General features: G+C 34.9%; 1 protein-coding gene across 2 annotated transcripts in view; it reads left to right on the top strand.

Moving 5' to 3' along the window:
* The window catches only part of LOC139141350 (kinesin heavy chain-like), a 140,743-nt gene that overhangs the window by 79,236 nt on the left and 46,036 nt on the right, over positions 1–15,471 (top strand). For both annotated transcript variants that reach the window (XM_070710981.1, XM_070710982.1), the window contains exons 14-17: positions 6,470–6,664; positions 11,993–12,110; positions 14,297–14,373; positions 15,175–15,284. In XM_070710981.1, the coding sequence (XP_070567082.1) occupies positions 6,470–6,664; positions 11,993–12,110; positions 14,297–14,373; positions 15,175–15,284 (500 nt within the window). The remainder of the gene's footprint in view (positions 1–6,469; positions 6,665–11,992; positions 12,111–14,296; positions 14,374–15,174; positions 15,285–15,471) is intronic.

The following is a 15,471-nucleotide window of genomic DNA, read 5'->3' on the forward strand; positions in this document are numbered from 1 at the left end:
CCACCGGTAGAGCAATTAACACCTTTAAACAATAGCTCATGTGTCGCGTTTCCAGACCAGTGGGTGGAGGGACGGTGGTGTAGTCTAGCACTGAGATATCTGAATCTCAGTGTATTTATGAAATCACTTGTGAAAGTATACTTTGATATCTAGATTGAAGATGTGTTATGAGTTGAAGATGGAACTTAGTTCTTTGTATTAGAAAATGCTTACCCTATTGCTTGGAAATTTTGGTATACAAATAATGATCTGAATAGGTCTAAATTGATGTTATGGTTACACAGTCAAATTGATGTTGTGGTTACACTGTCAAACCTAGCTGTCTTATTGGTCACCAAACAGGGGCGGTCACCTCTTTATAGTGGTCACCTTGCAGTGATCCTGTGGCATTTCCCTGTTTAAGTCCCTCTATAGGACAGCCATCCTCTCTAGTGTAGTCATTGGTCACATGGAATTTCTCAAATTTGGAACAAACGCTGTATATAAATGGTCAGCCAAAATGACTTTGAATGACCTCTGCCAAATAATGCTTTGAATGGAAAGCAAAAAATGGATCTATTTAAACTGATTTTATAGCCACACAATGATTCTTTCAGAAATTAGATTCATATATCATGATTTTCAAGAGATCTGTAATACTGAACTTTATCACTACTGCTATCTGTTCGTAAATTCACCACTCAGCACACCACCTACACTGAAAGTAATGCTACACACACCCTCTATATTAACAATATGCAAGACGTGATAAATTTTTGGCCAGCTATTTCAACTTTCAGTTACAGTCTATGAAACAGAGTATAGTTGGAAATACAACCAGCTATATGAAATCTGTCCAAAGGAAAAAAATGAAAATTACATGAACGTGTATACAAACAGGTGAACAGACTTAATGCATTTAGCACACACAAAAAGAGACAGGCTCAGCAAAAGAGCACTAAAAGAAGACAACTTGTTTATGCGCACTGAAAGAACACAGCAAAAAGTATACAAGCAACAAAATCACATTGCGAAACAAAAAGGCATCATGAAAGAAAAGTACACAAAAGATACAAGCAAATTGTACAGCAAAACTCTGTCTTAGATAGCTGGAGAAACTGAATTTAATGTTACTAAACTTGCAGCAAGACCCAATTTCAAAGAAACTGAAAAATCCAAACCAGGGAACACATACAAATTTTGCAGCAACACCCTGACTTTTAGGAAACAGAAAAATCCAATTAAAAGGTGCACATGCAAAAGTAGTGGCAATACTCTGACGTAAAGAAAACTGAAAAAGCCAAGCTAAGGATACACATTATGAAATTAAGAAAAGACCAAGATTTCAGAGAAAAAATCTACCTAAGGTCACACATTAATTGCAACAAAATCCTGAGTTTTGGGAAAGAAAAAGCACATGTTTACTTGAAAATATTGTGACAAAATTCACAATACAGAGAGTCTGAATAGGCAAAACAAAGAACACACATTAAGGCATTGTGTCAAAATCCACATTTACATATAGGGAGAAAAGAAAGCAGCAGGCCTTCTCTCAAAGTTTACAAAAAAAATTTACTGTACAAATTTGCTCAGACTATAAATTTACAGATTCTGAAATGTATTAAATTTCCACATAAAATTCCAGACTTTGCAGATAATGAAAACAGCAACAAAGGCTTTATCAAAAATCACAGAGACAGCATAAAGTTAACAACAGCAAAAAACTAAAGAGAAGTACAAAGAATGCAAGCTTGGTTAAAGCAACAAAAAGATACTACTCACATCAGCGCTGAAAACGTTACTGTAGATATCAGTCTACTTTCTATGGTAATGCAATGGGCACCATGTGTGCCACAATGAATCACTGCAATACTGCATTAAACTAGCTTAACCCTTTGAGTGGTGTATTTTTTCCCACCAAAATTTTAGTCCAACATTTTAGCAATTTTTATGAACTTTTCTCAAATTTTTCTGATAATTTTGGACCAAATGAACACAACATTTCATTGGTCTCAGTTTTTTATCAAAATTTTGGCAAAAATCTGACAAAAATTGACTGAGGTATAATTTATAAGGGTGACAAAAATTGACTTTGGCGCTCAAAGGGTTAAAGCAAACAACATGCAGAAGGACCTATTTATGTGTTTACAATATTTTACCAAACTCGGTCTAGCAAATTAGTCAGGAAAGCTGTGAATATAGCCAAACAATTTCTGACGTTGCATCTCCGTGTTTGACTGGGTTTATTTCTGTCAATGACATCGAATGAGTTTATTAGCTCCGCTGTCAATGACGCAGAGCTTATCAAGTAGGCTAATTTTCCGCTGTCATCCATCGTCTGTCGTCCGTCAATGATTGCCTTCTTCTCTGAAACTGCAAGTCTGATTGCTTTGAAATTTTATATGCAGTTCTTTTGGGGTGACCTAAGTTAAGTTTGTTCAAATCGTGGCGAAATTTGTATTTCATGGGGCATTTTTTGCTGTTTTTGGTAAAAAATTTTCTTCCCTGAAACCGCATGTCAGATTGCTTTGAAATTCAATATTCAGTTTACTTAGGGTGACCTCAATTAGATTCTGTTAAATTGTGGTGAAATGTGTATATTTGTATTTTTAAGGCAAATTTCTGTCATTTTTGGTGAAAAATTGTTGTCACCAAACCGCTTGTCTGACAGCTTTGATATTTGGTATACAGGTTCATAAGATGATCACAATGTGGTATATTCAAATTATGATGAAATCTACAATTTTGTATTTTGGGGCAATTTTTAGCTACTATAGACTATCGTCTATAGAAGCTATTGGGATGGGTATCCGTCCGGCGTCAGTCTGTATGTATGTATGTATGTATGTATGTATGTATGTATGTATGTATGTATGTATGTATGTATGTCCGTTTGTGAGGCGTCCGTCCACTCAAATATCTTGAGAACCGCAGTACTTACTGATTTGATATTTGTTGTGTAGATGAAAAATATGATTTTGAGAAACTATTTTTTTTAATTTTTTGATGTTGAAAATAGGCAAATTAATGCCAAAAAAGGTGTTTTTGGTAAAAAATCTTCTTCTTCATAACCGCTGGTCAGACAGCTTTGTTATTTGGTATACAGGTCCCTAGGGATAACCCAACTTAGATTTGTTCAAATTGTGATGAAATATGCAAATGTGTATTTTTAAGGAATTTTTTTGTCATTTTTGGTCAAAATTTGACTTACATTGTATGTAATTCTTGTACTGTATAAACCCTATCAATTCACCCAGAAAAAAATAATTAATATGATTTTAAATAATTGAATTAATTAGGAAATCATCAAAGCCAAAATAATTTTAGTGTGGAATTATCAGAAAGTTAAACTTTTTTTGACAGTTCATAGTGAACTGCTTAACATCTTGGAGGATTAAAACATGTAAAGGCAATTTCCTGAATCCCAACTTTGATATATTCTGAACCACCATTTATGTTATCTAAAAGAAATTGCTCATAATAGTTTGTCATGATAGGGTGGTCAAATAAATAGAGATAGAGAAAGTTCTAATTTCCATTTATGGTTGACTTGGTAAGGATAAAATAAGATTACTTTTTGAGGAAAAAAATAGAGTGGTCAATTAAAAGAGTGGTCAAAGTGATAGGGTTTTTATGGTAAAGCTGAGCTGTAAGATTCCTCGTGCTATTTATAGCAATTATGCAATCTGTGTAAACAGTGCAATGAAAGTGCAACATGATTCCTTATAATGCTTTTGATGACCTTGAACTTCTTAAGTTACAAACATTTGTCTCTTCAGTGTGCTTTCTCTGAGTACGTACTGTCTCAACTTATTCAACAGAACTTACTTACAATGTTAATTTGAAAGTTAAAATATGCTTGGTTAATAGGATGAAAATACTGATATTAAAAGATAACCTGCTCAAGATTCTTTATAACCTGACAGATACGCTGTTTTTTTATGACGTAAATCTTGATTTAAGCAAATCTTGTTTACTTTAATTAGAATGTAATTAACTCTCGTTTATTTGCTATTATAGACTAATATAGTCTCATGAAATATGCAAATTTGTATTTTTACGGAATTTTTTTCCCTTTTTGGTCAGGAAATGAGCTATCAAAGATATCCACCTTCTTCATCAATACATGTGTCACAAAAGGTTATTCTCTACATAACACAGCAGAGCTCTGTCAACTGTTGAGTCGCTTGTTTTTTTCAAAACCGCTGGTCAGACCGCTTTAATATTTGGTTTACATGTCCCTAGGATGACCTTAGTGAGATCATTTCATACAGTCAGGAAATACTTAATTTTGTATCCATGTCTATAGTAGCTTCAGGGACTTTGGCCCTATGTTTGTGATTTTTGATCAAAAAATTTCTTTCTCAAATAGTACTCGTCTGATAGCTTTGATATTTGGTATACAGGGTCCTTCAAGTGGACTTAATTTGATAGATTGAAATAATGATGAAGTCTACAATTGTGTATTTTTTGGGGCAATTTTTGCCATATTTGGTGAAAAAATGTGTTGCTCAAAAACTACTCATCTGATAGCTTTGAAATTTGGTATACAGGTTCCTACAGATGAACTAAATGTGATAAATCGAAATAAAGATAAAATCTGCAATTGTGTATTTTTTTTGGGCAATTTTTGCCATTTTTGGTCAAAAAATGTGTTTCTCAAAAACTACCTATCTGATAGCTTTGATATTTGGTAGACAGGTTCCTAAAGATGAACAAATTGTGATATATTGAAATTATGATGAAATCTGCAATTTTGGTTTTGGGGGACAAGTTTTGCCATTTTTGGTCAAAAAAATTTGATTCTCAAAAAATTGCTCATCTGATAGCTTTGGTGGACATTCTCTTAGGGATGATCTTAATATGATATGTTTAAATTATGATGAAATCTTCAATTGTGTATTTTTGCAGCTATTTTTGCCATTTTTTTTTGTGGCCACTGAAATGAGTATCAAAGATTTCCACCATCAGCTTATGTGTCAAAAATATTTATTAGTCCCCATGGACACCGTCCGGGGGGGACTTAAAGGTTTGGTCATGTCCGTGCGTGCGTGCGTCCGTCCGTCCGTGTGTCCGTCCATTCACGCAGATATCTCAGAGATGGCCTGGTCAATTTCTTTCAAACTTTGCAAAAGAATAGTACCCTACCTCATACAGATGCACGTCGATTTGTTTCACAATGCGATCAAATTTGGCTGTGTTAGAGGACATTTTAGTTTACTCTCCATAGACTCCCATGTATAAGGCAGCTGTCCATAGACTCCCATGTATAAGGCAGATCTCCATAGACTCCCATGTATAAGGCCACAAAAAATAAAAATTAAGTTTCTCATCGTATTCATATTGCAAAAAGGATGCAGTGACACAGTTTTTAGTCCCCACAAATAAAGTCCAGGGGGCTTATAGATTGGGACATGTCCGTCCGTGAGTCTATCCATGAGTCCATCCCTTCACGCAGATATCTCAGACACTTTGACAAAATGTCATGTGACCTCAGTGACCTTTGACCTCAAATATACATATTTGTCCATAACTCAGTAACGACAAATGCTACACCCTTCATATTTGGTATGATGGGACACCTTATGACGCCACATATTGTACCTCATTAATTATGTGCATATCTAATTTTGAGCGAGCCAATAGAGCTAGAGGTCTGATTTTTGGTATATAGGGATAACTTAGCAGTACAATATTTTTGACAAAATGTCACGTGACCTCAATGACCTTTGACCTCAAATATACATATTTGTCCATAACTCAGTAACCACAAGTGCTACACCCTTCATATTTGGTATGATGGGACACCTTATGATGCCACATATTGTACCTCATTAATTATGCACATATCTTATTTTGAGCGAGCCAATAGAGCTAGAGGTCTGATATTTGGCATTAAGGGATTACTTAGCAATACAATTTTTTTTTTCAAAATGTCACGTGACCTTGATGACCTTTGACCTTGATTATACATATATGTGCATAACTCAGTAACCACAAGTTCTATACACTTCAATTTTGATAGGATATTAGACCTTAAGATGTCACATCTTGTACCTCATTTATTATGCACATATGTATTTCTTGGCTGGACAATACAGCTAGAGGTCTGATCTTTTTTCCCGATTTAGAACCGTAACTTAGACATGCCTCTTGTTATAAACTGGGAAAAATGACATAAACGTATGTGCCCACAGATCTGAACATATACACTCCAGTGATACTTCTCAATGACCACATTTCCCTGCCCCATCAAGACTAATACTCCTATTACAAGTGGGGACTATGTCATTCTCAATGACTTGTTCTCTACATAACAAGGCAGAGCTATATTGGCCGCCAGGCCACTTGTCTTCTAGTTAAAAAGATTTCTTGTATGTCAAAGTTTGTTGCTTGGGAATGCATCTACTTTGACGAAGCAAACATACTTCCATATAGAAAATATTATTGCATCTCTTTGAAATGTTTCTTTGTAAAATCATGTTTACAGAAGCCATCACTTGAAATCAGTGATAAAATGGATGAAGAGTTTACTGTTGCAAGACTGTACATCACAAAGATGAAGACAGAAGTGAAAACACTTTCACAACGCTGCAAAACATTAGAAACCACAACAACAACATGTAACAAGAAGATCGAAGAAAATGAAGCAGAATTAGAATCCTGTAAATTGCTTATTCAACAGGTAATTTTATCCTACATAATTGGCCAATCATCTCACAGAAATTAGCGTCAAGAAATATGTCAAACAAAACTTTTCAACTTATTTTCTACGTGCATGTAAGTCCTGCATCTTTCTCATGTCAAAGGACTTACTGGTTACTACTTGTTCAATTTAAAATCTTTCAGAATATGCAGTTAGTACAAGTCCTTGAGAAGTTGCCTTCTTGCACATGAGTAATTGGGGTCATTTTCTTTCATCATACTTTACTGGTTGCTTATTTCACAATGTCTTCTGGCATAGAGGGCTTGCTAATTACGATCAGTTGGCATCCATTATCTATTAATTATGTCTTGAAAATGTGAAAACTTTTGAATAAATTAGGCAATTCGGTGTAAAGATGAATCATTAAGTAGAATATTGTTTTTTTGCTCAATTGAGTATGGTAGTCTCAAAAATATTTCTGAGCTTAAAAATGTGAAAATGATCAAAATTTGAAAACTCAGGAACTGCTGTCAACTTACTTTGATATACATATATTCCAAGGCATACTGGTGTTCAAATCAGTGAAAGTAGCATCAAATTTGCAGATGTAACTTTCTAAGAATTTTTTTCTCAATTATTAGCTTACAGTTGCCACATATAAATATGGCAAAAGGAGTTAAAGGGGTAGTAGCTGTCCAATGTCTGTGATCTGTTTGTATGTATGTTTTTACAAATATGTATGCATGTATGTCACTCTGTCTGTCCACTCAGTTTTCTTGGAAACTCTGGCACTTATCAGTTTGAAATTTGGTGCACATATGTATTTTGGGTCTAGGATAGAACTTCTTAGATCTTACATTGTAGTATGCGCCTCGAAAGTGAAAGACTTACTTTATCTCAAACTTTCCCCAAGGAATCTTTCAACAATACTTTTTCAAAAGTCAAGAATAAAAATCAGGTCTGCAAATTTTGGTACTTGAGAAACAATCACCCAAGATTTTCCAACATTTGAAATTCAAAATGGCTGCTATCCCTCTGGAAACTCTATGGAGAAAAATAAAATTTTAGATTTTGGAACAACAAAGGCAGTTATAAATTTTTCTTACACCAAGATCTTTAAAATGAACACCAACAAGTGGTACACTAGAAAAGAATTGGAAAAGTTTGAGAGTCCAACCATCTCACCCTGAGGCACATTTTACCTTAATGTCTTGGCTCCAAAGATATGCAGGTGAGCTCAATAAGTGCAAAGTGATAATACTACCAACGCTAAACCTTTACATTTTGTACAAATAGTCCTACTGGGTTGCAGATCAAAGTGTGCAAGCCAAGTTGATCACACATTACGAACTTGCAAATAAACAAATCTCCAACTTAGAAACTACTCACTCTGGGACTGAAATTTTGTGGAAAACTTCCTGTTTTATTCGAAGCAAGTTGATCATAGGATTATTATGCAAATTCAAATTTTATACGTAAAATGGTAAATAATTGATAACTCAGAAGGTGATTCTTCTGTGACTCTAACATTTGCTAAATAATACTGTTAACAAAATTTAAATACAGCCCTGGTTCAATCCAAAGTTGGCATAAAGACATTATGCAAATGAGAAATATAGATGTGAAAAATGGTCAAAATTATGAACTCAAAAATAGTGGGCTTTGAAAATTGGTAGGTATATTCCTATTTTGATACAAATGAGCAAAATAAATCCTGTACAAATCGTTAACAATTCTATGCCAAGTAAGTTTTAATTCTGTGAATTTAAAAATTGGTAGAGGTGCTCTCAATGGCATTTCAATGTTTATTTGATTAAAGGTTATTCAAGTCAAATTGATCAGATCAATAATATGCAAATGAACAAAGTAAATTATGAAAAAGAGTAAAAATAGTCAAAAATGTACATTCAGACAGTACTCCCCTCTGACTTCACTGTTTGCCAAAGATGTTAGTAATTTACATATTTGTTTGAACAAAATTGATGATATGACTGATGTGCATATAAGCAGAACAGATGGTCAAATAGTACCAAGCCAGTAACTAATTGTGTGTGAAAATTTACGTTGTTTCTCCTATATGTTTGAGGCAATTTAATTCACATGTTGTTTAACTGGAAGCACACTGCCATTTTATGGCTGCATTTTTCTAAAACCCAAATAAATCACTTATCTTAATTAAAGCTGTCAAGTTATTAAGGTGGTTGAAAGGCTAGAGCGTCTGCTATAAACTTCAATAAAACTATTAAAATATAAAAGTAGTCAACATTCTCTGTGGAATAAAAAAAACTAGACATTTGGGGTCAAAGGCATCGCAGAGTTATAGCCTGTTGAAACTTATGAAAAACTGACCAAATAAGAAGAAGTTGGGGAGTCCTTAGAGTATTAACTATGGTAGAGGTCCCCTAGCTTTTAATAAATGTTTGAAATATGACATTAAACTGGTCCAATAATCATTTCCATTCAAGGTAATATATTACCAGGTCCATGGGTCAATTGTGATTTACAAATTTAAGTAGGACCGTCCTGAACCACTGATAATTAGTGGTGGTACCAGGTGTCCGGAATGGGTAAGCGTACCCTACTAGCATGCTACACCCGTCAGGATTGGTCCCAAAATTGTCTAAATATTGTATGAAAAGATACAGGATATGAATCACTGTAATAAGTCAAAGCCAGGAATGCTGTCGTTAATCATTTTAGTGACCGAGGTGTCATATTTGGCCACAATGTCGTCATATCGACTGTAGAACTTTTTGAAAGTCCTAACGAGTCTTTTTGTTGTGTATCCTTGTCTCAGTAAATTTGATGCCAATGAGCTGTGTCTCAGTTGAAAATCAGTGTAGGAATCACAAGCTCTACAATACCTGAGGAATTGAAAAGGGAAAGTCATTTTTTTACTGTTCTTCAGGAAAGTTTGACAAGGCAGTGCTTGCATTCAGAATGCGTGACTGGTATTGTAAATGCATTTTTAGATTCTCTGAGTGTCAAAGAGGTGTCATAAGTTAGATTAACCAAAAAGACTGCTCTGTGACTTCAAAAAAGGGGTGCAAATATGGCTTGTTAGTCCCCACGGACACCGTCCGGGGGGACTTATAGGTTTGGTCATGTCCGTGCGTGCGTCCGTCCGTCCGTCCGTCCGTCCGTTCACGCAGATATCTCAGAGATGCCTGGAGCGATTTCATTCAAACTTGGTACAAGGATTACTTCATATGTCATACAGATGCACATCAATTTGTTTTCTGATACGATCCAATATGGCCGCCAGGCGGCCATTTTATTACGATTTTTTCATGTACAGAGCCATAACTCAGACATCATTCAACCGATTTTATTCAAAGTTGGTACAAGGACTTTGACCAATGTTATAGATATGCACGTCAATTTGTTTTGTGATACGATTCAATATGGCCGCCAGGCGGCCATTTTGTTACGATTTTTTCATGTACAGAGCCATAACTCAGGCATATCTCAACCGATTTTATTCAAACTTTGTATAAGGACATTGACCTATGTCATGCATATCTAACTTCATTTGTTATGTGATACAATTCAATATGGCCGCCAGGCGGCCATTTTATTTCGATTTTTTTCATATACAGAGCCATAACTCAGGCATGTTTCAACCGATTTTATTCAAACTTGGTACAAGGACATTGATCTATGTCATATATATGCATGTCGATTTATTTTATGATACAATCCAATATGGCCGCCAGATAGCCATTTTATTACAATTTTTTCATGTACAGCGCCATAACTCAGACATGTTTGAACCGATTTTATTCAAAGTTGGTACAAGGACATTGACCAATGTTATACATATTCACGTCAATTTATTTTGTGATAAGATCCAATATGGCTGCTGTGCGGCCATTTTGTTACGGTTTTTTCGTGTACAGAGCCATAATTCAGGCATATCTCATCTGATCTTATTCAAAGTTGGTACAAGGACATTGACCTATGTCATACATATGCACATTGATTTGTTTTGTGATACGATCCAATATGGCCGCGATGTGGCCATTTTTTTACGATTTCCCATGTCCTAAACCATAACTCAGACATGTATCAAGCAAATTTATTCAAAGTTGGTACAAAGACATTGACTTATAGTATACATATGTACGTCAATTTGTTTCTCGGTATGGTCCAATATGGCCACATGGTGGCAATTTTGTTATGGTTTTTTTCATGTCGAGAGCCATAACTCTGGCAAGTCTCAACTGATTTTATTCAAAGTTTGTACCTGGACATTGACTTATGTCATACATATACTTGTTGATATTTTAAACAGTAAGATCATAAATTGCTGCATGGCGTGATTCTGTTAAGATTTTCTCATGTACTGAGCCATAACTCAGACATGACGTGTTAGGATAGTATGAAAAAATGTTTTGCAACATCCTGTCAACTAATTCCCAGTTGACTCATTTAATGACCTTTAGGATAGTGGCCTACATTGGTTTTATGTTTTCATCACCATTGAACTCATTCTTGGTCATCTGTATCAAAGTATTTTTATCACAGACCTAATGAAGACTACTCTATCCTCTCTGAGGACCTGTAATCAAAGTACCCATTAACAAGTGGGGACTGTGTCATCAACGATGACTTGTTTTCAACATTTTTGACAGAATAAGTTTTCCTACATAATTTTATGCCAATTAAATCCAACCTTTGAAATAAGATATGGACATGGAATTTTTACTGCCTATTAACAAGGTTACAGACAAACTGACTATGGCACAATATTCCTGTATTTGAAGTAATTTTTGATAAATCACATTTTGAATTTGAAGGAATTTTTTAATAATTTTTTGATATGTAAACCCATGAAAAATCATAAAAACAAGTTTTATTTACAAATCCTGCCTAATATATCTTACAATTAATAGTGTCAACATATTTATTACTAATTTGGTAATATTAAGTACTATTCAATTATTATTAAATTCAAATATGTAAAAAAATATGAAAAATTAAATTTTAATATTTACTGGTGTCATATTTCAAAATCATGGCTGCAAATAGACAATTTTTATATTCTTTGGAGAAAGTATTAAGTAAGGGAGTTATCCTGAAAATCTGAACTAAATATCTTGATTCTAACACATGGAACTTGACATTAACTCTGAGAAAAGAATTGCTGCAAAAATAGCCTTTCCAGCCACCTTGAGTACTTAGTGATGAACTCTTTCAGTCGTGTTTAAAGAATAATGAATAATTGATAAATATTCATCATTATTCCAGTTATTTACCTAAGTATGTTGCTCTTGAAGGCAAGTATTCCAGAACAATAGAAATACTAAAAGTCAAAAGTATGCATGACGTCTTGGTTAAGATGTTTCCTTATATTTATATTGGCAGCATGAAGCTAAGATGAAACAGTTGGTTGAATCAATGAAAGATGTGGAGTCAAAGAAAAGAAGTCTGGAGGAAGCTGTCGATTCTCTTAATGAGGATTGTGCAAAAATGAGAGCACAAGGTAGGATTCACAGAGCCTCACATAGTGTTTTCAATCTGTACAAATTAGAGTGAAACATCATCTGAACGGCAAACACTTATTACAAGGCTTGTTGGATTGTATTTGTCTGTTATTGTGCAGCATGTAGTTAAAGGAATACAATCACCTGTAATCTAAATATGCCCATATATGGTCAAAGGGGCGTTCCTGGTATTCAAATTACCCAAGTTAGGGCGCTGTTTTTAAAAGCGGCCACCCGCTTAAAATCTGTGATTGGTTAGATTTTCTCTTTCCATGGTAACTGTGGCAAAATTGGAACAGGTGACAGTTTACCCTTAAGTGTAGCTGAAGTTTGTGTAGTTTATGTCTCAGTGGCAAGCACATGACCATATCTGATCAGTTAATGCATAATATCATGTGTAGAGTAAGGGTTTAAGATAATTAGAGAATGCTGATAGGACAAAAGGAACTGGCGATATTGGGTAATAACCTATTTATCATATGCCCATGCCCAGAATTTACAAATGATAGGACACACCTTAAATTTTTAGGCGTTAAGTTTATTCCGCCTTACGCATAATTGTGGAAATGTTTCTGTAAACAGGCTTCATTCATTAACTGATACAAGGACATTGACCTACCGTAATCACTCCATCAATTCGAGTGCTCCATTAATTGGACCACCCACTATTTTTTGGATAATTAATTTATAGACACCCAGTATAGACCTGCCACTAGACTAACAAAATGAAATTCTGAGAGAATTAAAGTTTCGATAAACTTTTATAGCGTTTTAAATATCATCATGATAAATACAATTTGGAAATGAGATAAAAAATACAATAGCTGTGTCTTTAAACTATAAAAATTTCATTGCGATGTAGTTTGGTGATCTATCCTTATTAATTTTGCCAGGGACATCCCCTTGTCATAGATCTGCCACTTGACTATTCATAACCTTCATGCAACCCAAGTTTTAATGCAAGTAAAGAAATAGAAAAGACAATTATATTTTTCGTTAATTAAGTTTATTTTTCTGTTACCATCTTCCTCCATCAGCATCTTCTCCTGATATTAAGAAAGTTCCCCTTTGCTCCCAGTTCCAGCTTTCAGTTCCAAAACTAGGGAGGTTCATTTTCCATATATGTAGCGCCCTCTATGGTATGAATATGCAAGTAAACATGGCGGCCTGCATAAATGATGCTGTCATGTCTTTCATGTTCAAGTGTTTTTCCGTTGCCATCGTGTATTTCTAAAGATAAAATCTGCAACCTGGACCTTCTAATTGGGAACTCACTTATTTTATTTTGTTTTACCTTAAACAGTCAAATTTTATTATAAATGTCACCTAAACTACATGCTGAATATACATGCAGTCCTTGCCATGCAAATTTATGACCATCGAAAAAATATTCTATCAGTTCAAACGGCCAGGTTCTCGTAATTTTTTTTCTTCTATAAGTTCGTCTTTTCATAAATCATATTTATTTTTTCTGGTCGAATTGATGGAGTTATTACGGTATGTCATGCATATGCACATTGATTTGTTTTACGATAAGATTGAATATGAATGCATGGCGACCATTTTGCTAAAATTTTTCATGTGCGGAACCATAGCTCAAACGTGTCAACCGATTTTATTCAAAGTTGGTATTAGGACATTGACTTATGTTATACATATGTATGTCGATTTGTTCACGATATGGCATATCAAATATGGCTGCGTGGCAGCCATTTTGTTACGATTTTTTCATGTACACAGCCATAACTCAGACATATTTCCACCAGTATCATTCAAAGTTGGTACAAGGATATTGACTTATGTCATACACTTTGAACTTTGAGGGCTCAATAAATGAACTGATCAGAACACCACTGAAAAGGTTAGGTCATTACTGTGAAATTATTGGCAGTAAAACAATCAGCTGCCTGCCCTATGAATGTTCAGCATTTTAAATTGTGCTTTGTCGGTAGTTCTGTGTGTAGATACATGTCTGTATGAGTGTCTGCCATCAGCAAAGTTCTTCATTACCGCTGTAGTGTAGAGCTGTAGTGTAGATGGTTGCAGCATGAATGTTCCATCAATGCTTTGAGAGAGAAGAAAACGAAGTTTCCACTTTGTTAATATTGTAAAGCTTGTAGAATTGGGTAGGCTACAATGTTGACTTTGTCATTGCAATGTCATGGTGTCTGTTTTCTTCTCACAGAGGAAATGAGATTGACTGCATTTCAACAGAAAGAGAAAGAGCAGGAAGGATTGCAGAAATCTGCAGAAGAAGTCAAGGTCAGAATATACCCTTTACAATATGAGTTACTGAGGTCATCGTCCCTTTGGACCTGTCATTTCTTTTATATTTATGTACAGAGCAATGTAGGTTGAGGATATATGGTAGCCAGTGTTGTTGGTTTGTGTACATGTATATGTGTCACATTTCTGTAAAAACTGGGGCATGTTTCACCTCAGCATTTCATGTGTAAATTCATCATAAAACTACATCAATTTAGAGAGGTTAGAGAGTTGTTACATATTGGGTATTTTCTATAGCAAAATGTATGAATTTGAAAGCAGGATTTGCAACACTTTGACACTGTCAATTAGTACTAAATGCTTTGACACTGTCAATTAGTACTAAATGCTTTGACACTGTCAATTAGTACTAAATGCTTTGACACTGTCAATTAGTACTAAATGCTTTGACACTGTCAATTAGTACTAAATGGACCCTAGGGCTAATGTGCATCATCTCACAAGCTTTGAGCCAATTGGCCAGCTGAAACTCATAGTTCTCATTGAATCACTTTCAATCAGCCAATCAGCTACACAACAGCCCTAGATTCAGACTCCTGTAGTCGCTGTAAGTGATAACAATTTACCAATCAGATACAATGCCAAGCCACTTTCATCATTAGGAACTTTGCCCAGTTTGCACATGACCTAGAGGGACATTAACAATGACGCCGCTAAACAAAACTGACTTCAATGTCTTTAAAAAGCTGATCAAATATAATGATATGTGTTGTGTAAAAATATTGTCCAAGATGTCTCTATAGACAGTGTGTTTGATCAGTCAATTTTCATGAACAGGCTGCTTTGGAGAAGCAAATGGAAGCTCACAGAGAGGCTCACAGTAAACAACTTAACTCTCTGCGGAATGAGATTCAAGCTAAAGAAGCTATGATCCAAGATTTAAGAGAGTAAGTATCTAAGTCTTCCCCGCATATTAACTGAGCAAAATCTCTGGCTCAGACAGGTATACCCGAGAATTTGGTATTTTGAATATGATATAGCACCAGTGTCAACAATGGTAATGGCGTACACTGAGAATGAAGCTTGCGGCTGTCAGCATTAGTTTGGTGTATGTCAACATCAATCCAGTACTTG

The sequence above is a fragment of the Ptychodera flava genome, chromosome 9 (assembly GCF_041260155.1).
Source record: "Ptychodera flava strain L36383 chromosome 9, AS_Pfla_20210202, whole genome shotgun sequence".
Classification (NCBI taxonomy): domain Eukaryota; kingdom Metazoa; phylum Hemichordata; class Enteropneusta; family Ptychoderidae; genus Ptychodera; species Ptychodera flava.